This window comes from Rhipicephalus sanguineus, chromosome 4, assembly GCF_013339695.2.
Source record: "Rhipicephalus sanguineus isolate Rsan-2018 chromosome 4, BIME_Rsan_1.4, whole genome shotgun sequence".
Lineage (NCBI taxonomy): Eukaryota > Metazoa > Arthropoda > Arachnida > Ixodida > Ixodidae > Rhipicephalus > Rhipicephalus sanguineus.
In genome coordinates this window covers 180,186,426-180,211,412 of record NC_051179.1, presented here as the reverse complement: position 1 = coordinate 180,211,412, position 24,987 = coordinate 180,186,426, and the positions used below count along the sequence as shown (strand labels likewise).

The following is a 24,987-nucleotide window of genomic DNA, read 5'->3' as shown; positions in this document are numbered from 1 at the left end:
TGGACCCCCCCCCCCCCCCCCCGAAAAAATTTCTGCCTACGCCCCTGATACTATACAATACCCACTGGGATCGCGCATGTTCGCATGTTTATGATTATGCCGAGATTTGTGCCCAATAATAAGCGCATCTGAATTTGCGAAGCCATCGAAAATTTAATTGCCACCTTGGTTCTTTTTTCAGCTCGTTTCCAAAGCGGCATGCAAGGCTTTTTATTACGTGCCGAACGCATGACATTAATACGAGGCACGCCGTGGTGGATTAATTCGGATTAATTTCGGCCACCTGGGTTTCTTTAACGTGTACGTAAATCTAAGTACGCCGGTGTTAGTGCATTTCGCTCCCATCGAAATGCAGCTGCTGTATGCGTGAATCGAACCCATGACCACGATTTTAGCAGCGCAACACTTCAGCCTTCTAAGCAATCACGGCGTGTCGCATGCAAGGCCAATATAAACGCTCAGTGCAAACATACAGCTTAATTCTGTTTACAGGGAGCCGCGACGGGAAATGTACCGCAATCAGCTGAATTAAACACTTAGTACTCACGGTACGTTATTTAAACTGTGGTGTAATAAGCCCAAATGCTCCGCTGCTGTAACATTACAAATGGTTGACTCGCAAAGCCAGCGCGCAATCTCGAAACGTACAGCGGCTGTCTATTTGTTGTAACTTCGGTTCACAAACGCACTTCCCTTTCAAATGAGCACGATCATCGCGTTTCTCCCCGTTAATAGTTCGTAATACTGTGCACGAAAAAAACTGCTTCAAGGTGACAAGACCGCGAAAGCATCGCGGCGAACTGCCATAATCCACTCTTGACGCCTCTGCTCCTCGGACTGCTTGCATTGGAAACGGTAGAACATGACAGGAAGTTTCCGGCTCTTCGACATTTTTAAACTTTTGTGACAGTTCACAATGCAGCAGGACTGCGTGCCTGCTTTCGAGTACGACGAAGGAACGGCACCCATAGCGTGAAAAATGCGAGATAAAAGCCCCGGGGAGCACGTTCTCCGCGCGCGCGATGGGAAAACCAAGCAAGAGCGACCCGTCCCAGCTACCGGAGTTTTCCCCTCTCTCCGCTGGGGCAGCGGACGGCGCTGCGCAAACTTGAGCGTTGGAGGCCTATGCATAGTGTGAGTGCGGACGACCAGGCCAACGCCGCAGGAGATACCCCCGAGCAAGAGACGCTTCGTATCTAAAAGCTCGCTAGCGTGCACTTATTTCCGGACGTATCCGCGCACCGTAAGCGCGTTGTGTAGCGCGTTTCGCATGCTGCTGAGCTGCGGCGGGAGGCGCAATGGCGGTCGTCGCAGTAGGCGACGCGACTGTCCTCACCCTCAGCGAAGCGCGCGGGCATCAAGGCACCCTAGAAGGTTTCGCTTTCAAGGTCGTCGCCCCACGCGTTGCGATGAGTGCGCGGCTCTACAGGACGTGGTCGCTCGTGCGCTAGCACTTATCTCGGCATGGCGGTGGTTTGTACGTCTTGTGATCTCACGGAAAGTTTGCGTTGAAGTTACAGAGATCACAAAGGTGCTGTCTGTAACTTCTCTCACTGCTGCGGCCGCTTTTGCGAAATGAGCGCGCTGCTAACACACAAATAGGTTACAACTTTGACAGTTCGCGCTCATCGTGTGTGTACTTGTGCGTTCGTTTCGTGCGTCCTCCCTTGTGTTTGAGCAGTGCGCTTTAACTGTCGAGCTGTGACAACTGTTAGTTTGCGCTCATACTGTGTATGTTTTTTCCGGGCGTCCTTTCTGCTTGAGGAGCGCGTTGCACGTTTCGAGCTGCTTGCCGTTCTTTCCGTGACATTACAATTTGTTGCTATAGCATTCATTCCTTCGCCCTTGTGACGAAACAGTCCACAACAAACGCTCAGCTACGGCTGTGAAGACACGTTTCACTTTCCTGTTATACCGATTCCTACGACAGAGGGATCAGCCATGTTTTTTTTCAATCGTCGAGTGTGTAGTACCATTGTTTCTTGCATAACAAGTGACAACGTAGCTTTTCATCATTCGTTCTCTTGCAGACTTCTGGACGAGGTCGACGGCTACGCACAGCTTGTTTTCTGCACGGGGTCTGTCAGCGTGGACAGCGAAACACCGCGAGAGCTGTTCCTTTGGGGTTTTCGTATCAGGAGTATTGGTAAGTAGTAGTTTTTCGCATTTTGATCGCGAAGTCCCACAGGGTGGAGCTCTTAGTCCAGGGCCCCACGTGCGATCCGGCTGGTGTGGTAAGTCAGACTTCGCTGGCCGTACGTCCAGGGCTGTGCTGGAAAGCGCGGCTTGCGATAGGGCATTCAAGATTGGCCGGGTGGTTTGGGACATTCTCGCCACGTGGAAATTCTGTGGAGAACGACCAAGCAGCATTAGTAAACATGACCTTATTGTAGCCTACGCGTGAGCGGCAACTACACTATGCACTGGACAAAGTAGTTCAATAATTCATAAGCGGTGACTTAAGAAATTTATTCTTATGTCCAGGAGCTCCGCTTCCATGATATTTTTTAATTTTTTTTACCTGATTTCTCTCTTGCAGATTGTACCATTGTAATCCTCAGAAAGACAATCAATCCCACAGGTCAATCAGAGGGGCATTCCTTTCCTTCTGCTCTCAGTTGAAGAACGATTTTCTCCTTCAGAATTCAGGTTAAATAAAATAAACGGCTTTCCTTTCACTTCGTGGACAAGAGGCTTTGCTGAATCAATGCACAGCTCAACGGAATGTTTACATGAAACCTAACCTGCAGAGCGTTTTATACCGTAACATAAAGTTTAAGAAATGAAGTACGGTAGCGAGAAATCCTGAGACCTAAGAGTGCTTACACGAATCTTTGCGCATAGACTAAAGTTTGGACGAATGCAGCGCGATTTTGACGAAGACAGGAGATACATATAAAAAGAGACGAGCGCCGACTTACCACTGAGTTTATTTGCACTTCAACAGGCCTTTTTTGTGTCCCATACCTGGCTATATCACCGAAAAAATGGATGAGAAGGACAAAATAACAAGATATAAACGAAAGATGTAGGCAAAACTAATCACCTGTTTACAAGCTAGACGAAATGCTAGCGCTGATGCGCACCCATATTGCACTTCTTGAAGGAGTATCTCTTGAGGGAGAGTCTTGTATATCTTGTGCTTTCACCGCAAAGTATGCGTTGATGCTATAGACCGCACGAATGTCACTTTGCTCGCTGCAGTGGCCGCGTTTGCGAAAGGAGTGAGGTGCTAGCCAGAAGAGCGAAAGTAGGGGCTAGTTGAAGTAACAAATGCGAAAGTTCGCACTTGTCCAGCGTATACCTGTACGTTCCTTTCAAGCGTCCTTCTTTGTGTTTGACCAGCGCGCTGCAAGTGTGTTTTCTTTTCTTGCGTCCTTTGGGCTTGAGCAGCGCGCAGCAACTTTCAAGCTGCTTGTCGATCTTCCTGTGACATCCCATTTTCTTGCTATCGCATTCATTACTTCACCCTTGAGGCGAAGCTGTGGCTTTTTTCTTCGTACCGCTGTTTGTATGACGGTGTCTCAAGAGTATTCTGGTGACATCGTCATTGTCGTGTTCAGCTTACCATGGTCCTTATAGGCACCACATGACAGTCTTTCCTCTAGTCTGACCGTGATTTCCCACGGTTAGACTGGGGAGCGCAGTATGGCAGCTACGCGAGCGTCGCAGCGCTATTTTTTTAGGAGCGAAGCTCCATATAGCATCACCTGGTCGCTTGTCGCTCCGTTCGGCGTTCCCCCGCCGTCGCGTCTCCCGTATGATTCAATAGATGGCGCTGTCCCATAGAGATGCATGGAAACTGCAGTTGGGTGACGATATACTAGATGGCGCTGTCCCATAGAGATAGGATAGACATTGCTGGGACATACGACAACGTTAATCAGGAAATTTTGTGGGATATATTGAAAGGAATGGGCATAGGGGACGACTGTATACAGCTTTTGATGGAGATATACCGAGAAAATACAGTTTGCATAGAATGGGAAGGAATGAGTAGCAAAGAGAACGTTGAGATTAGCAAGGGGCTGAGACAGGGATGTCATTTGTCCCCGCTGTTATTCATGCTGTACATGGTGAGTATGGAAAAAGCACTAGAAAGTAGCAACATTGGTTTTAATCTGTCACACAAAGAGGGCGGCATGATGATTGAGCAGAAGCTTCCAGGTTTATTTTATACGGACGATATCGTCTTATTTGCGGACAGTCGAGATGATATACATAGGCTGGCGGATATATGTGGAAGGGAAGGTGAAGCTCTTGGACTAGGATTGAGTGTAACGAAGTCTGTACTGATGATATTCTATGATCCCTGTGATCAGACGGTGTCAATACAAGGCCAAGAAATACCAAAGGTAAGCGAATGCAAGTACCTTGGAGTATGGGTAAATGAGAGTGATGGATACATGGATCTACAGGAAAAAGCTTCGGTAGCAAAAAAAAAGAGGAATGCTGCAATAATGAAGCACAGAGCGTTGTAGGCATACAATAGGTACGAGGTGCTTCGAGGTCTGTGGAAAGGTGTAATGGTTCCGAGGCTTACTTTTGGGAACTCAGTGGTGTGCATGAGGGCAGAGGTGCAATCGGGAATGGATGTAAATCAAAGGACTGCGGGACGCCTCGCGTTGGGTGCTCACGGGAAGACGACAAATGAGGCTGTAAAGGGCGATATGGGATGGACAGGCTTTGAGTCGAGGGAAGCTCAATGCAAAATAAGGTTCGAAGAAAGGCTAAGAAATATGAAGGAGAGTAGATGGGCAGAGAAGGTGTTCCGTTATTTGTATAGGAAGAGTGTGGACACACAGTGGAGAAAAAGAACTAGGAGGCTCACTAGTAAATATACGGCTGGTAGTGTAAGCAATATGTCAACAAAGAGCGTTAAGCGAAAGTCAGAGAGGCGGAGAGGATTTACTGGACAGCAGCTATGAAGAAAAAACCGGCTTTAAGTAACTACCGAAATGGCAAAAATGAAATAAGGAGGGAGGCATTTTACGATAATTCAAGGGGAAGCGCTTTACTGTTTGAAGCGAGGTCGGGTTGCCTTCGAACGCGCAGTTATAAAGCGAGATTCAGTAAGAAGATGCGGCGGGGAAGATAAGGGAACAGCGGAGCATGTTCTGATTGAATGTGGAGATATCCACCCAGGTGTACGTTTGGGCACGAGCCTACATGAAGCCTTAAGTTTTAGGGACAACAATGGAAAGCTGAACACACCCGCGATTGAAATAAGAGACGGTTAGAGTATCGGTGGCAGATAATTAGAGAGAAAGGACAAAAATAAATATTGAAAAAAAAATAAGGACAGGCCGCCGTACAGCGCAGAGAACTGGACTAGGAATTTACGTTTTTTTTTTCCTGAAGTAAGATAGATTTTATCGAAGTAGAAACATTAGGCCAACCTAAAAAAAAGAAAGACATTTTTTTTGTCGAGCCAAGTGCCACACTTGTCACCGCCCCGTTATAAAGGGGACGCTCATAGCATCCATCCACCCAGAAAAAAAAACAAAAACAAATAAAAAAATAAAACATAAAAAATAAAATAAAATAATAAAAATAATAAAAAAATAAGAAATAAGAAAAACAAAAACAAAAAGAAGAAAAAAAAGGAAAGAGACCATGATTGCTTCAGGAGCTTCGCCCAAGCTCTTCATGATTCACCCGTGGATATGCTGTAATTTTTTAATATGGATAGATGCTATGACCGAAGCTTGTGCTAAAGCCGCAACTTCCAGGTGTATGGCGTTTACAAAATTACGTCGAGTGGGACGGCCGTAGCAACGCTGCAACAGCGCGTTGCTGGAGCTAATCGCGGAGGTCATGCATTACTTCACCCTACCACTGCCAGACGGCGACACCACCCGGCAAATCAAAAGCGCTGCGAGAGGGAAGTGTGAGAGATAAAATGCGCGTTCGTGAATCATGCTACGTGTGTGACCGTGTGTGACTAAGACGAAAGTGGCCTCAATATTGCTACCTGCCACTTCTCTTAACAGAACTCTACGACATGACAAGAATTTCTAATGGGGCCTGGTCAGGTTCAGAGAAAAGCTAAAAAAACGATGCAGTTTGCTTTCATACAGAAGATATAGTATCCGGACACTCTCCTCAAAAATAAGACATGGGCTTCGGATGTGTCACCATTGTAATCACGTCTCTTGCGCTTTTAATTGCCAAACTAAATGCCCTAGCTATCATAGCTGTGAGAAGCTCTAACTCCAAATTCGAAAGTTATGGAAAGGCTATGGCTTCCAAGCCGGTAGTGTTTGATGGTTTTTTACGCACATGTGTTCGCCCTCAAGAAATCTTGTAATTGTTATATATTGCGTTGACTTACAAGTGCAGGGGTGACCGGATGATCAGATCTGAGAACTAGGTTTACTATGGCTTTACGGGTACGTGCCGCGGGTGCCGACGAACGCCAACCAACATACGTGCATGCAGGCTGGCGATCATTGCGATGCATGTATAGCATTGACACTTAGCATAAGTGTCGGCATTCTGTTAACTTGAAAATTATTTAGCTGTAGGGTAGTATGCTGAAAGAAATAGTTATTGCAGTCCGCACAACCCAAGTTTAATGCGCGCTCTTTCAGACGCCTAATATCGCACATCAATATGGTCGCATTTTCAAACGTGTTGAATCTTTCATTGCCTTGCATCGTTAAACCATTACCTTATTCATACTTTATGTTTTAACGCAGCGTCACATGAGCGGTCCTCATTCCAATGTTCCATATTATTATGGTTAATCAGACCTGCTGTAAAAATGCACCAACAAACAGGGCGCTACATTCGTCGGATGTTATTGATTTATTTGTCCATCTTAGGCAATCGGCCTGAGAGAAGATTGCCCAAAGCGGGGTTAGAAGAACAAAATAGAAGCGCAAGAAATGAATTTCTACGAGGCAGAATAAAGGAGTGTGTACATTGCAAGTTAACTGAAAGAAATAGGAGTGCATACAAACATAATTATAGAATGCTAATGATATTGCAGGTAGCAAGACATTAAATGAAGTTTGATGCCTGATTTCGTACCAGAAATGAAGTTGGGAACATACCATTTCGATTCATTCATCGATAAGCATTCTGTGCAGCGTCGTACAAACTTTAAGCTCATATCGAATTTTTCATATCGAATTTCCCCTAGCTTGTGAGCATGTCAACCTGGTAACCTTGCTCTGATATCGGCGCCCACAGAGTTCAGACGAATGAAAACGTGGAAAATGCTCCGACATACTCGCACGCTACATCAACCTTCTCGCAGGAAAGTCATCATAGAACAAGCAGTGATCTGCAATACACTTCAGGCAGAGACATGGGTCAGTTCACTGCCCCATGCGATGGAGATCTGCAGCGAACGCCCTGTATTATATGCTATCAACTGAAGAAGTACCGGAATAAAATCTGAAAACTAGTGGGAGGCAAATATGCCGTTGCCGAGTCATCACGACCCCCTTCTGCTGGTAGCCGCGTGCTAGGTGCTGGCTAGAAGCTATGACTATATGAAAGGAGTGTCTGGTCACAAAATGAAGTTATGCTTTCTCGCTAATTTATATCTCTGCCCTCACTGCCTATTTTGTCATTGCGAGACTTGTAGACTCCATTTCACTTTCTGCTCTGGTAGAGTTACATTGCATGTAGTCGTGTATCCTGTTTAACATAATATAGATTGATTTCCTACGTGCATCGCACTGCCTTCTTTTTTTTTTCAGAAAATGGCAGCCCGCCACTGCGCTCTTTTGGCCACATTATGGGCAGGACTAAAGTAAGTGCACTTCTGCTTTCTTTCGCTTACTTTGGACGCTGGCGATAATAAAACAATATCGTTCAAGCGTTTATTTCATGGGGATGACGTGCGTGATATGCGCAGGATATGCATTTTATTACCGTACAGTCAAACGGTACTAGTCAGCGGAGCTAGTTGGCTTCTAAATAACACTGGTTCGAGCAGCGGAACTTAAAACAAGCGACATAGTCTTCCCCCTGGTTTTCAGTTCAGTTGCTCGAGGCGCTGTTGTTCCTGTACAGCTAAGCAGGGTTCATCACTCAACTACTCCTTCATTTCACTGTTTTTTACCATAAAAATAATCACTACTTTGACATACCGTCTGACGGTCACGAACTGTCGGTATGAGGCGCCTCCAGTGGCGCTTTGCCATCCTAATGCCATTGACTGCAGTGAATAACTTTCGTTGTAATCAGATTGAGCTATTGAGCTAGTTGGTTTGGAAGGAATAAAATACTGCGTTACAGTTGCCGGGACAAAAGAAGTTAGGAAGGGCACATGTTACATTTGTGCTTGTCGTCTCTACTTCGTAATGTGTGTCCTCCCTAACTTCTTTTGCCCCGGTAACTGTAGCACAGTAATTTAATGACGTTCATTTTTAAAATTATCGTTCTAAAGCTCTCGTATGGGCAGTTCGTCCTAGTGCAGACATTTATTTCTATAAGCAAGGTTTTGCTAGAAAAGATACGAAATTTATTAGAAGCAGCGCCGTTGCATCTCAAATAACGAGAGTAGCATCAAATGTATTTACACTTTTACTTCGTGACGCATTGCGCTGCTTTTCTACCATTCGCAGCCTGACTTACTGTTACAGCACCTTAATACGTGCGCCAATCAAATGCGATCAACGACTGTCATAGTTTTCTTGATTAACTAACTGATCAACATTTGGTTATTTTTGCGATATCATAGAATGAGGCGCAACCACCACACTACTTAATAAGCACACATTGAGCGGTCTGCCTTGTATATTCCAAATCATACATCTCCAATACAATGTCCTAGTGAAACCGCAAGCCGTAGGTAAACCAGAAACAAAGACACCATGATATAGTGGAAGTGACAATACTGCGAAGCTCCCTCAGCTCGCTTTCTTGAAACCTGGTAAGTTTTGACACAGTTTTGTGCAGGATTATGAAATAAATTACAAACTCATATGCCAAGATGCATACAAAAAGAACCAATGGGTATATAAGCTAACGAAAATATTGAAAGTATGGATTGATACTGTTAAAAAATGTGACCTGAGCAGGCGAAATACAACATAACTTCCACCTCCTCAATGAGCAAACTATAATATTGATTATGCAGAAAATCCAAAAACCTAAACGTGAGCCTTCAATTCATTAGCTCAGTGCATTCGCCACACACACACACACACACACACACACACACACACACACACACACACACACACACACACACACACACACACACACACACACACACACACACACACACACACACACACACACACACACACACACACACACACACACACACACACACACACACACACACACACACACACACACAGACAAACACACAAAAAGTTACTCTTGAAGAAAAGCTGCCTTCATTTCAATGTGTATCTTAATTATTGAAAAATTTTTCACTGCTGCGTGAAACCTTGTCACAGACCAGCGCGTTAAAAAGGCAGGCGCGCTGTCAGACAACAGCGGGAATTCACGGCGCCGAACAAGCGCACGCAACGAAAAACAAGTATCGAAAGACGCCGGCGCACCCGACGTTCCTCCTCCCCCACTCGAAAGAGCCGCAGACGGCCAGATCAAACGCCCGGCAAAGCCTGCCACCATCCAGAAGGAAAGCATGACGCGCCGCCGAGTGACGCCACCGCGACCGGAATCGACGAGAAAATCTTGGCCTTTCCCTAGCTTTGGCTGTGCTGCATGCCAGGGAACACTCCCGACGCTTCTGGAACCTGGGGGAGAAGGGATATAAGCGTGCACCGACGTCCGCAGTCATTCAGTCGGTCCAGAGATGGTGAAGTTATGCTGAGTGTAGCTCCGTCAGCCAAAGAAGACATCGTCAGTCGATCGAGTCGATCGTCGATCGGGAAGATTCGGATAATGACGCGGTGTGAGCAGTGACAAGTTACGTGCGCGTTTCCTGGAAAAGAAACATTCGGGACCGTTGACGGACAACGACGATCAGCGCTGGAGTTTGAGTGAGTGTTTCCTGGAAGAGCGGCATTCAAGTTACGTCCAAGAGTTGTGGACGGGATACGCTGTTGAATATTTAGGACTTTAACTGTTCTTGAATAGGTTGTTATGAATGAAATTGCATTTGTAGCGCGTGATCTGTTTCTTTAGTTCCCGTTGTGTTAACACCATCTGAGTTACTTGGGAAGTTGTAACTGATACCAGACGAGTGTGCGTGTTTGTGGGATGCTTGTACTGCCTTAACTGAGAATATATTTTGTTTGTGTTATCAACTCCTGGCTCTGACTCTGTCTTTGGACCACAACCGGCGTTCGCTGGCGCACTAAAAGGACCAACTCTAAATTGTCCGCGCTTTCGTGGTGCGTTTCAGGGGGCCGATACGTCCGCCCTTGGAATCTGCCCGGCGATTGCCATCCCCATTAACGGGATTAGTGATAAACCCCTCTTAGTCGAAATAAATGTGAAGTTGACCACTGAGATGTGTCTCATAATCACGCCGTGGTTTTTGCGCGCAAGACCATAATTCAGTTCAATGAATCCTGTGGTGCGCGCAAACAATGTGGATATATGCGCTAGTTCTAAGAGTGAATATGCGAGACCATTAATTTGCTTCGTTCAGAGAAACGGCCGCGCATCGAAGAAAATTGGGCGCATCAAACCGCCGGCCTACTCGTGTGCATGATCTAATTTTTGTGTTTGCCGAGCATGTTGGTGACTGGTGTGTCATTCGTTAAATCATCTGAACAGGCACCAACAGAAAGAGCTCTTTAAAAGGGAAATGTATTCGGTTTCTTTCCCAACTGCTTGAAAGAACAACTGTTAAAGCAAGGTGGTCATGTGAAATCAACATATGCAGGCGTCTATCCATTTCGTTGGACAAGAAGTTGTTGACACGGCGTTCGTTTTAAAAACGGTACAGAAACGCTAGCTGGTGAAAGGTAGAAAACCCAGGAGCTCTCGGCCAACCTAAGTATAAATTTAATCGAAAAAAGACGTCTCGGTTCCTATACCGAAGCCTTGTTCACAAGTAAAATGAAAGAAAAAAAAAGAACTGGGTCATTCTACGCCAAACGTCCCAGCCATTTTGGCGACCATCTCAATTGTATTCGAAAAAATTGTGCGGAATTTTTTAATTGAAATTATTACACTGATAAAATATTTCGGAAAGGAAATAGCTTTTGGTCGCGTGGGAGTATTTCGAATTTCGCAGAATGTCGTCCGAGTGATGTCTATCAGAAAATTTGTTCTGAGAGTACCGTTTCTTGTTTCAATACCAAATTTGGTTTACATATACTAAGCAAAGGCGAAATTCGAAGCTCAATAATATTACTGCAATTAATATGCCATATGCACCTCCAGAAAATTTGCCAAAATGTTCTATGTTTTTAACTTTTCCTTCTAATATTTCGCTACGTATAAAAATATATGAGTAATCAAACCTTTCTTTAAGATTGATATATTTCGCGGTAAAAATATTTTCAGACCTCGGAAGCTTGTAAATCTTACAAGAAAAAATCACAAATTTGAGAATATTCTTTAGTTGTATCATTACAATTTACTACTTCTGTGTAGGGGGAAAGGGGGGCTGCGGTGCTCGAGCAGCAACTGTCAACTTTGGCTATAAGAGCGCGGTCGCTATGTCGGCAGACATCAGCAAACTGCATACCCTTCTACGCACTGTGATTTCAGCGCTTACTGCTGTGTCCACTGATACGAGAAAATGCGCGAAAACCACTTCTTTCCCGGGTACGGCCGTATTCCTATACACCACAGTTTTGTAGAGTTACGCGAGATTGGACAAAAACAATTAGCTGCTAGCCTTATTTCGTATAACATAACCACATGTTGCTATCGCGTACACTGTTTCGCCATTTCGGTGAAACAGACCTTTTCTAAATATCCAGGGGCAAAATTCTCTCCCCACCACCTCTTAAATATTTTCCTCCTCCCCCCCCCCCCCCCCCCAACCCACGCCACGCTGCCGCCGATCCGATCAACCCCGCGCCGTTCAAGTGCCGCCGCCGGAGGTGGAAACACCGGCGCGCCGCCGCCGGCGTTTTTGGGATCGGCGCACATGTCTACCCCTGCACCACTTCAGCGGAGCCGCGCGCAACTCTTCAACGACGACATATTGCAGACTACCGATCGCAGCGCCACAAGCGAGTTGACTCTATTTGGGCTTCGCTTTTCGAAGCTTGTTCCGAGCACTGCCCTGTTCTAGTACACTCTACCGGGGTTCACCAGGGCTTTCATGACATATGTCCGTCACGGAAATACGTCAGCAAAGTGAACGCCATCAGATAGCATGCCATCAATAGCATGCCCCCTTAAGCAGCATACAAAGCAATGCACCTCACATTTATTTTCTTCACGTAATAACTGTGCTGTTTAAGACGACTTTCACAGTACGCAGTTTCTCTAGTATACAGGCAGTCACAATTCGCACATGTTACAAAGTACAATACACCTGGGAACCTTTAGTAATAACAGAGATGCTTAGGCTCGGAGAAGCCCCTTATCGGGAACGGAAATTCTCATTCTCATGAACCTGCCCGTGCTCTCTTCGTCCTCTTCTTCGTCTTCTGGTTCGCTCGCAGAGCACGTGCGCCCATTTGTCCGGGCTGGGATGCAATAACTGTGATGTGCGCGAGAACGAGTACAGAGAGAAAGAAGGAAGCGAGAAAGAGGGCGAGAAAGAAAAACAAAGAGAGAAATCCTTGGCGAAATAAATATTAGCGAAGCAGGATTCGAACCCGCGTACACACGATCCAAAGGCGAGCGTCTGAACCACTCGGTTATCCAGACACGCCAGCAGAGCATAGCATATAGCTTTGTATAATATAGTACTGCAAGGGTGTCGGAAAAGAAAGTGAGAGGGAGGAGGATAGAAAGGGAGGGGGTGAAACATAGCACGGCCGTGTATAGTTCATTAAGGGTGGAAAAGGGAAGCGAGGGTGAGGAGGAGAGAAGCGAGGAGGGGAACGTCACCAGCTCCTCTCTTCCCTCAGCCTTTGCACCACTATTAAATGCGAAACATTTCTTAGCGAACTTCTGCGACTTTGAGTGTATCTATCTATCTATCTATCTATCTATCTATCTATCTATCTATCTATCTATCTATCTATCTATCTATCTATCTATCTATCTATCTATCTATCTATCTATCTATCTATCTATCTATCTATCTAGCCGCCTACGACTTTGTGCTCTCCTGGCCGTTTCGTTAATCGGATGTATACCAAAATTGGTATGGGATAACATGATCGTATTACGAACATAAATGACATGTCATAACATGAAAATCATGACATGCATGTCATGAACAGCATGATTTACATTCCACGGCCTTGGGGCTCTTGCGGTCGTTCCGTTAATTTAATAAATGCCAAAATTGGTGTGCTCTGACAAGAGCTCATGACGAACATAATGACAGGTCCTAACGTGCAAATCATGACACGCATGTCATAAGCAGCATGATTTACATGACATGATCTCGGGCCGCTTGCGGCCGTGTAAATGAATGGATAGATAGGAAAAGTGGCATGACGAGGTGGCAACATGAAAATTATGACATGCATGTCATGTACGAGATGGTTTACGTGCCACGCTCATGGCGCATTCGCGGCCGTTTCACTAGATTGATATACACCAAAATTGGTATTGCGCGATGTGACTGTATGAAGAACATGAATAACAGGTGGTAACATGAAAACCATGATATGCATGTCGTGTATGTCATGATTTACATGCCATGCTCATGGTGAATTCGCGGCCGTTTCGCTTGCTTGATATAGACCAAAATTGGTATTGCGCGACGCGACTGTATGATGAACGTAAATGAGAGGTGGTAACATAAAAATCGCGACATGCAAGTCATGTACAACATGAACTGCTCATGGTGCGCTCGCGGCCGTTTCGCTAGATTGATATGCACCAAAATTGGTATTGCGCGTTGTTACTGTATGGAGAACATGAGTAACAGTTGGTAACATGAAAACCATCACATGCATGTCGTGTACGTCATGATTTACATGCCACGCTCATGGTGCATTCGCGTCCATTTCGGTAGCTTGATATACACCAAAATCGGTCTTGCGCGACGCTACTGCATGACGAACGTAAACGAGAGGTAGTAACATGAAGATAATGGCATGCAAGTCATGTACGACATGATTTGCTCATGGTGCATTCGCGGCCGTTTGGCTAGCTTGACATATACCAAAATTGGTATTGCGCTACGCGACTGTATGACAACCATAAATGCCAGGTGGGACCTTTCAAATCATGATATGCATATCATTTACGGCATGATTTACATGCCACACTCATTGTACGATCGCGGCCGTTTCGCTAGATTGATATACACCAAAATTTGTATTGCACGACGCGACTATAGGGAGTATGCACTGAAACTGAGCCGCAATGTGGCGCTGCGGTGCCGCGAGCTGGGCGCCATTTTTGCGGTTCTCGTGCAGCAGCCGGCCCACACTTGCTACTGTGTTTGCTGTGTGTACGCGCTAGGTGTTGTGTGGTGTTTCGTTGACTTCCTTGTACTCGTGTGTTTCATTAACGATAGTACGGCGTTGGAACTGTCCCCTACCACTGCGTGTTGCATGGACTTGTAAAAGTGCCCAAGCCGCAGGACGTTGTTGCGCGGCGAGCTGCGTCAATCGGCTATGGTGAACTGCGCTGTTTACGGTTGCTCCAACCGCACAAGAAACAGCCCCAACGACGAGAACTTTCAACTGGTAGGGTTCTATGTCGTGCCGAAAGTTATATCGGAACAGTGTGCGAAGACAACGGAGCTGTCGTCAAAGCGGAGAGCTCTTTGCGGTGGCAGATGCATTCTGTCCATCCGTGCATGATCGACCATCCCGGCGTGTCACTGCTGCCTCCAAGTAAAAGAGCACTGCTCCAACGTGTGACCACGCCTCGCCAAGGCCAGCCATGCACGTGCAGTGCGCGCACAGAACTTCACCATCAGGCTTGATTAGTAGCCACGGCAGCAGCGGCTTTTCTTTAAACCCTTGTGAGTGGCGGACCTGCGCAGACAGTAAGATAAATCAGTGTTCAGCGCGCGCGATTAGATTTTTAGAGCACTACTTCAAGCCAGGGAAGCCGCCGGGGTGGGGGTGGGGGTGCTAGAGCTGCCCCTAAAATTCTGCCTGCCCCCTCGAGCAAACATGGTCAAAACACAACGCATATGTTCCCTGCCCCCCTGAAGGAACTCGCTTGTCTTCGGTGCCCCCCTCCCTTAGCATCAAAATCCTGGCGCCGCCCCTGCTCCAAGCGCTAAAAACACGCGAAACACAGCGACAACTTGGCTGCCCATCTAGTGATAGCGGCAAGAAAGTACGATGGGCTGGACGCCATATCAGCGACTGATAGCAAGCTTTACCACTTTAGCACCCGATCACTAACTTTACGGACACCTAGAACAAGCCGTTAAGTCGGGAACATGCGGTACAATATGTACAGCCTACCTTTGAAACGACGACGATGTTGCCATCACGAAGAGTTTTCACCCTTGGTGGCTCCACGAGGCCGCTTGTGACATAATTGTGAGCCTCCAAGGACTTGTAGCTCTTAAGCTGCTCCCGGGTCACGAAACTTGTCCCGTGAACAAGATAATCGTTGATATCCGCACGGTCTACGCTGGGATAGCAGCCAACATCGTTCGTGAACTGGTCATCGGAAAGCGCCAAGGGGTCGTCGCTACCGCATTTTGCGACTTTGATGTGGTATCTCCTGCGCTCGGGATCAGACAGCGACTTGGCGTAGTCGCTGAGCAGCATCTTTTCCCTGCGGCAACAAGGCGATCGCTTGCACAGCCAGGCAAATTACTAGATCCGTGCAACACGCAGTGGTAGGGGATAGTTCGAACGCCGTACTATCGTTAATGAAACACGCGAGTACACGGAAGTCAAGGAAACACCACACAAAATTAACACCTAGCGAGTAGCCAGCGTGGGTCGGCTGCTGCACGAGAACCGCAAAAATGGCGCCCAGCTCGGGGCACCGCAGCGCCACATTGCGGCTCAGTTTCAGTGCATACTCCCTATATGATGAATATAAGTGAGAGGTGGTAATATGAAAACCATGATATGCATGTCATGTATGGCATGATTTACATGCCATGCACATGGGCCATTTCGCTCGTTTGATATACACCAAAATTTGTATTGCGCGATGTGACTGTATGACGAACATAAATGACAGGTCCTAACATGCGAATCATGTTATACATGTCATGTACGGTATGATTTACATGACACTGTCATGGTGCGCTTCCGGCCGTTTTGTTAACTGGATAAATACCAAAACTGGTATGACATGACACGAGTGCGTAATGAACATAAACGACAGGTCATGCATTGTACATACCAGAATATACGTCTGATTAGCATGGCATATACAAGATTGTGGATGTATGCGTGCATGGCAAACATGCGATATATGGTGAACTAGATGGCACGGCATGAGTGATTTCATTTGGCTCAAAGTCAAACAAGGCGATGTATGCAGCTCTTTGCTGGCTGCTTCGCATTACATCGATTCCCACAGTGCGTTGGATCTGCCGAATTTTTTAGAGCGGAGCAGCCCCAGTTTTTTAGGTAATTTGTCCTTAACCCTGACGAGCACTTGTCGAAGTTCCTATTCATAACGTGCGCGATTGTGGGACGCAGAACGCGCCTTTGAGCGTCACTGGCAGAGACATTCCTACGCGCTTTTTATCGCAGGCATTGCAGGGTAACTCTGAAAGTGTCATTTGTAGTTCGACAGCATTCAAGATAGAATTCGGATAACCGCAAGCCGCCGTTCCACGCGTACGTCAGCTGCGTAGCCTTCCTGTCTTGTAAATGTTCTCTCCACGCGTAGCAGAAGTGTGGAAATCGCTACCCGTTTCTGAGAAGACGGTTGCACCGAACCCAACGCGTTTTCGTCCTTTGCAACATGCCTCTTCAAAAAGGGCAGTGGTTACCATGGACATATGTTACTTCGAAAGGATGTACAGGGGCTGTAATTCCTCATGCAGTGTTCAGCTTTATAGGAGAAAGTTTAAATATGAATTCGAAAAACCTATATTAAAAATATTTGGGAAATTTATTTCACCATATTGAACCCCAAAAATATTACATGTATTAGTATGTCCCTCGAACGACGTTTCCAACATCTCACAATTAGACTATGCGAAAAAATGCGATTGTTTTGGGAATTACCCGAAGCAACAAACTCAGGAATAATATATCGAACACATGTACAAATACGCAAGAAAACGCTAGGATAAAAGACCAATGCAGTAGCTTAATTGATAAAGCATCGGACACGATGGGCCGCTATTTGTGAAAAGTTGTGTTGTCTCATGCGTTATTTCCAATTTCTGAAAGTGACTTAAACAAAAAAATATTATCTTCTATTTTCTTCTTTCAGTCTCTTCAACGTACCGTCTCTTGAAACGACCAATTTTGCAACAATCAGGGCACACAACATTCCGAAGTCTTCTATTTACGAACAATGTTTGGGACAAAGCGCAAAAAGGAGCTAGCTCCTTTACTCTCTAATGTTATATAATGTCATCTCTAAAGCTGCTTGGTGCGTGAACAGTAGCTTACTGGGAATGTCGGTAAAAGTTACGTCAAGTACAGAATGCGTTTGACACGAGATCAGAGAGCGAGTTCTGCAGTAGCCACGAGCTGTTCTGACGAAAACGTAGCTGCGTGAGCGCTGATCATCGCAGTGCACACTCCACAGATTAACGCTGTTGTTTTTTAGGAGATCACAACGCATCTGCACAATTGCGCATTCTGTTCGTATGACCCCCACTGAGGTTCCACCTCGAGCTTTTATATACTTCTTGATTGCTTCTAACAGAACACTTGGAGGGAATGTCCCAGTGTCAGAGCTGGCCTTGCGTCCCTGGCGTAATGAGCCATTCAGCTGTAAAAGCCATTGCCGGGTGCATTATACCTTCGAGGAAGTGAGGCGGCCTTGGCTTAAATGTACAACTGGGTGCTGCACACTCTTATGCGGACGACAAATGGGCAGTTATTAACACAGTCAACGATGCTGGCTGCTACAGCATAAGAGAGCCGTTCTCGACGTTTGACTTCCTCTTGGTGTGCAGACACGCGGGGCGTTGTGAGGTTAAAAACGTGAGGGGTGTAAAGAGACTCATTTGCTGCCTGATAAGCACACTTACTGTACGGGTGACATTACTGAGCCAGGAAAACGTACATGCGCGTATGATGGCACGCTTTTTATGATATGTGATTGTGGTACGCGTACTTGAAATACCAAGATATTTATGATGAGAAACAGTTTATGACCGTCGTAATTCATTGTTTTTTTTTTTTGCAGAGTGGGATCACCTTCTTTGTTCGAGAGGTCGGTATTCATGGCTTGACAGAAAGGTATAAAGTGCTTTAAATCTTCAATAAAAAGCGGTAATAGCGCAGCGTGGATATTACCGTTAACGCAAGCGCGCTCTAGCAAAACACAATAACACATTGGTGACGATATGAGGGCTACTCCGAGTCTTTCACCCACTGGAGTTTCTGACATATGGGGATTCTAAAAGCCTTGAAGGGGTCCTACAACACTTTCCCAAGTAACCATCTAATGGTTTCATTAAAAGAACGTATTGCCTCACGAATCGACAGCCGCAAACGTTCTTAGAATCCTTTAAGTACGAGCGGAGTTACAGGGATTTGCCGCACGCTTTAAGCGCTTTCTCACTCCTTTCGTACAAGCGAGCGCGCTGAGAGTTACGCACAAGGGGGATGACAAAGGGGGAAAAAAAGGCTGCGTCCCTTCGTCAGCGCGCGTCAGGACCTTGAGCACTTTCTTTTCATTTTTTTCTTCGAACACGCGGCTTGCTTTCAGTGTCATCGCAAGTAAGCGTGCGGGTACGTGGCGGCATCCCTCGGGAGCCACACTAACTACGCAGCTTGCCATGCTGATAGAAGCCAACGGCCGTGGATTTGGGGATTTGGCTATATGATGCTCTGCTTTGCGTACATGGCATCTTTTGTAGAAAGAACAGGGAGCAATTTCTAGCAGACTTCAAGAATTATCTGTAAATTCCAGGCCGCGTGCTGCGCTGTAGTGTTTGGCTCGCGTATTCTCAGGAGCCTCGACGACCGATCGGCAGCGTTTTCTGACCATGCTGAAAAAGTCCCTACGTGGGACTAGCCGGGTGGCGCGGGGTCTCCCCTGCGTCTTCTCTGGACCCCAATAAAGTTTGCATCATCATCATCATCATCATGCTGAAAAAGTGTTGCAGGAACCCTTTAATTCTCTGTTTGTGTAAGCAATACTTACTAAGAAGCCTGCCGTAATCACGTCGGTATTGCAGCCGACGTAAAGAACACACTTTGTGAAGTAAAATAATGGCTACCTCTGTACTGATCCATGTAAGCACAAAATGGCTACTGGCAAAGCAGGTTGGTTGGAGGCGACACTAGCCTCAATATTAGGCGCCACGCTGTGCTGTGCGCGGCGTGCAGTGTGATGCCATCTATAGAACGAGGCGGAAATCCGCGCCGCGAAGCCGTTGCCCCCGCGATTAGCTCCGGCGGCGCACAACCGCTAGCTTTCATAAGAATACACGTGTGACGCTGGCATTTACAAGAGAAGGTGCATGGTACGTGTCCTCTATCTGTGTTTGGAACGTTGCTCTTAGAATTTACAAATAAAACGTTAGGGACTAGAAGTTAGAGCTTCAGTGATAGTGGCTACAAGTGCTGAGAGGAGCTCGGAAGCAACATTTTTTGTAATCTTTTTGGGTCGTAACTAGCGTATGTGATGCTATCCTGTACAATGACTTAACGCCACGATACCGCTTTTTTTTGCTTCTGTCTGAGTGTCCTGATGTTCACGTTTCGTTGTCGCAGCGATGACCGGATGTTTCGTTTGAATGCCGGTTCAAGGTCATGAAGGCCGCCGACAAGGGGAGCTAAAAGCATTTCGTGATTAGTATTGTGGCATAGGCATCATACCTTATGTGGAATATATCGGTCGAATAAATATGGCTCGATGGTTTGGTCCCCTAGATTTCATTAGGGACAAGGTGACAGAGACTTGCCTGTAGTAAAAGAAAGGACAGCTGCCTTCCTAATATAGTTTCCAGTTTTTCTTGGATACAAGATTCTTTCGGTATTTGATGTGCTGATTCAACGCACAAACTTACAACCCAGCGTTTATGTGGCATCATATCTTGGAAATCTACTTCAATCGCTGCTTTTGCAGGTGTTTATGTCGCAGCATATTTGTAACAAAGAAATAGTATGTTGTTGAAGCTCGACTTAACGATGTGATAACCACGCTCATATTATTTCTTTAAAATGGCAATTTCGTAAAATCGAGAATGCGATCTTTCGGTCCTTCGAAATCTAAAATTGTTATGTAACAACAGCCAAAACCTGCAACGGCATTGTTCTTTCGGCAACCCATGCCTGCGCGTCCAAAAGGTGCGCGAGGGGAGCGCATACACACTGGACACCATGTCTGGGAGATAGAGGCAAGGTAGGCAGCCACGTAAAGCTATGCCAGGCTACCGATACGCGATGACTCGGTGAACGAATGCAATGATTGCGCGAGCAGGCCGAGCGAGAAAGATGCGAACAGGTGACGAGTGCTGTCTATCGCATAAACCATGAAATAACCAAAGCCTCTGGTCCCATCCGGTACGCAAGAGCGCTACTGAATGCCGAGTCCACTGTTCCGAGCTTGGGAGCGGCGTGCAGCCTTTTCAAAGTAAACCTCGGGCCGCAACTACAGCGCCTAGATTATTTCACGCCATAGCGTTAGAGCGCAAGCTTGAAAAAAAAAAAAAACGTCTCAGTCAAAATTAGAACTAAATCGCTGATTTTCCCCTCAGTTATTTCACGAAAAATTTCGTTAAACTTGGTTTACTGGCAAACTAGTTCGTTGATTCGGGTTGATGACAACACTCAACCGTATAAATGTTTGCCAGATAATGGAAATTTCTTTGTTACACCGGGAACTAAGTAAAATGGGGTTTCGTTAGATCATGTTTTAGCTGTATGCCAAACTAAGATGTAATCGAACATTTAAATATGAGACCTAAATAAAGATTGCAAAAGAAAGCCTGAGAAATGGGCCCCGAAAGTATGTCCGTGCTCTATGAAGTTACTCACTAGGCAAAACAGAATGCAAATAAAGGAAGGCTGAATAAATGTATAATGATACTGAACGCACAACGAGCAGCTGATCAGTACTAGCTACCGCAGTGTCTTATAGAAATCATTCGAAAAAAAGTCTTAGTATAGATTCGTTGTTAAATCTATATTAGTATGGAACAAAAATGCCTAAACTGTACACGTTAAGGGCAGCATTACGTCAACAATCTAAAAAACAAACAAACGGGATCTGGTTGGAACTACCATTGTGATACTGGTGTGCCGTTTGATTACTTAATTTTATTACAGCTTGGTGAAATAATGTATAGCAGCTCCCAAGCTCTCGTTTCGTAGTTAATTTTTTGAGGTGCGCTTGCCACTGCGTTGAGCAACTGTCTGCTTTTGATTTCTTTATATTAATAGCATATTTACTACAAATAACGTCCCCTATACTTTCCAAGGCTTCATTTTCTGTTGGTTCTAATTAAAGTTGTGTCGACAAAAAAAACCCGAAGAAAAAACGAGCCCTTAAAGTCCACTCCTTTCATTCAAGTGCCAACTGTCGTCTACCGTGCCACAACAATGACATGATAATGAGACACGCTGTAGCAGGACGTTCCGATATTAAATGAGGCCCTGTGACCAGGAGTCGAAGCCATATCCTCCAGCTTACCAACTATGCACCTTAGGCGCTAAACTACCCCGGCAACTGCCTACTGTCTGTATCATCACTGTTGAACCTAATGAAGAGGATAGTACTCTAAGTGCTTACGAGGTCCCTCCTTCTTGAAATACATAACCAGGTACCAGACGGGCCTAGTCGCCCTCCCCTCTACGGAAATTGGTCCTGTGACAGACTGCAGCCGACGGATATTGACGGATGGCTTGGGCTTCAAGAAACACTTTATGCTCGAATTCGGTGAGTCAAATGATGCTATCGTTCCTGGCGACAATTTAGGCCAACATACAGGGCTCTCACTGTGACAGACAGCCCAATAACTATAAATCAGTCAAGCTAGATTTCCTGTGGATCCTTGTGTATTAGCTTGTTTCCCACTTAGTGTGCACAGTGTTCCCAGCGCGACATTCGTTTTCCCCATATTGTTACGCGGACAATTGAGTTGCACCTTACGCGGAGTTCAGCTTCAAGATATCGTAAAGTCAATTCGTGGAGATTCAGGCCGCAAGAAAGGAGAGGTGCGCACGAGCATTATCATGAATACTATAAAGTATTCATGATAATGATATAAGACATTCGCACAAACAAGCTAGGACAGAAGGAAACAATATAGCGCTGCTTTCTGCAGACTTTGCGGCGTGCGCTCAGCTATACCTTAATGAATCCTCATCAAGACGCCCTACCTTCAGTTCACACGCTACAAGGTATTACCGATATTACAGAACTGCGCGTATAATTGTTGCCGTGCTCATTTGTCCTTCGTCTTCGTGTTGTCCTGGATATTCTTTCCACGTTCCCAGCTGTGCTTGCAAAGTGGTGCGCAAGAGGAACTTCTTTTTGGAAGTGCCCAGACGCATGTTATATCTTCTAAACTACAAGTTTCGAATTTACTAAAAGAATCGCAGAATGGAATGCATAGATGAAGGTGCAACATTTTCAAAAGGAGTCCGGAAAGTAAGAACTGTGGGAGGGCCTCCTATCCGAATAGGACAAAAAAAAATATCAAGCGCAGAGAATAATATTACAATATACGTTCACCAATATGTGAACGAATATCTATTATATGAGCTTTAAGCGACACTAACGCGAAGCAATGAATCAGTGTAGGTTGAAAACTCTAATGTCGGCAATTTCATTATCATAGGTTTAATAATACAGGAGAAAGATTGATAAGTTTCACTTTAAAAACTCTAATGTCGGCAATTTCGCGATCATAGGTTTATTAATACGGGAGAAAGATTCATAAATTTTGCTCTGAAAGCTGTAATGTCGGCAATTTCACTATCATGGATTTGTTAATACAGGGTAGACATTGATTAATTTTACTCTGAAATCTCTAATGTCGGCAATTTCATTATCATAGGTTTAATATTACAGGAGACAGATTGATATATTTTACTCTGAAAGCTCTAATGTCTCCAAGTTCACCATCATAGGTTTACTAATACAGGAGAAATATTAATAAATTTTACTCTGAAAACTCGAATATCGGAAATTTCAGCATCATAGGTTTATTAATAGAGGACAAAATCAAGATCAAGGTCTTAATTTTTTTTTATTTCGCGGAGAAATCTCCGTGCGTGACGTCACGGATTTCAAAGTGCATTTTTCATATTTAGCTATATTGGCCAAACGAAATTTCCTGAAACTTCGTATGTTCAGTCCTTGGCCCCCACGGAAGACAATGTACTTCATTTTTACCGATTAAGAACGACGGAGGTCCTAGTAGACGCTGTAAAAATCTATGACGTCATGGCAATTGGCGCGGGAATTTTAAGGTCGCGTCGCCATTCGCATATACTCATTGCGCGTTTTTTCGCTTACCAAGCGTCTTCTCGCGGTAAGTGTGGTGATTTTGGCATGTGAAAGTGTAATTTACTAATACGAGAAAAATCGACTTTTTCTTTAGTGTCCCTTTATATTATAGGCCGCTTTAAAATATGGTGCGCAAAGGTTGGCACTACACTTCCGGGCTCCAGGCATGCATTAGTATATGCTAAACGTTTTGATGCGTATGTTGTTTTTCGGTAAGAGCGTGCGTACTGCATTAACTCAAAGCCTGCGTATTCACTTCTAATACTGCTAAATGTGAAACTATTTTTCAACGAAATTTCTCTCTCGAAGTTCATAATATCTTTAGCGCAAGCATAATGTCGTAAGGAGCCGCCGGCGTCTAGACCTCCTTAAGTGCAGTTAATAAACTGAAAACGTATGAGAGGACTCTCAGCTCAAGCAATTTGCCATGCCTGTGTAAAAAGCTCACAGAGCTATTTTCACTTGTCGCATCGGACAGGACAATGCAAAATAACACCTATGTTTTGACCTCCTGTTCATCACCAGGGCCGGGCCTGAACCATTTTCACTTGGACGTGCGTTCTGACTGCCAGCCACTGGATGAACAACTGTTGGACGCATGCTGTCGCGGTCAGAACGCTGAGGTGGCACTCAGCTGGTTTCCATGCATGGTCAACGAATACCCAGGATGCTTGTTGCACTTATCAAGTCCGAGGTTAGCCATCAAGGTGTATTCATTTATTTATTTGTACAAGCATTTGTTTCTGTGCCACCTAGTTTGTAAGTTCACTCATTTACAGCTGTGGGCGCGTTACTTTCGCAACCTGTGACATATAAGAGATAAATCGCAATGAAATAAAAAAGTCACTGTTTTCCGCAACGGCGAAGCAATGAATGCGATAGCAATAAATTGGAATGGGACGCAAAGAACGGAAAGCAGCTCGAAATTGCCAGCGCGTCGCTCGAGCCCAAAGGACACACGAAAAGAACGCACACAGGACGAGCGCGAACTAATGCGTCACAGCTCGGCACTTGAAGCGCACTGCTCAAACATAAAGCAGGACGCACGAAACGAACGAACAGGTACACACAAGACGAGCGCGAAGTAATTGTCACAGTTGTTACTTATTTCTGTTTGAACAGCGCGCTCCTTTCGCAAACGCGGCCGCTGCAGCGGGCGAAGCGAAGCACCCCACCGGCCGCCCCTTCATTCCTCGACATAAGCGCACGAAAGCGACCACGCCCTGTAGGACGAAGAGCAACGGCATTCGCAGGAGCGGGGCGACGATCTTTAAAGCACGCCACACGCTTCTGTACTACACGCGCGCAGATCGCGCCATCTATGTGGCAACTAAGAAAGCATGCTGAAGCACGTGCTGTACTTCGCCGTTAGCAGGCTGAAAG

At 45.6% G+C, this 24,987-nt stretch overlaps 1 protein-coding gene across 1 annotated transcript in view; it reads left to right on the top strand.

Annotated features, from left to right (window-relative positions):
* The window catches only part of LOC125758359 (uncharacterized), a 162,803-nt gene that overhangs the window by 18,123 nt on the left and 119,693 nt on the right, over positions 1 to 24,987 (top strand). Inside the window, exons 6-10 of the mRNA XM_049415436.1 lie at positions 2,031 to 2,146; positions 7,713 to 7,765; positions 18,328 to 18,380; positions 21,914 to 22,029; positions 24,130 to 24,298. Coding sequence (XP_049271393.1) covers positions 2,031 to 2,146; positions 7,713 to 7,765; positions 18,328 to 18,380; positions 21,914 to 22,029; positions 24,130 to 24,298 — 507 coding nt within the window. The remainder of the gene's footprint in view (positions 1 to 2,030; positions 2,147 to 7,712; positions 7,766 to 18,327; positions 18,381 to 21,913; positions 22,030 to 24,129; positions 24,299 to 24,987) is intronic.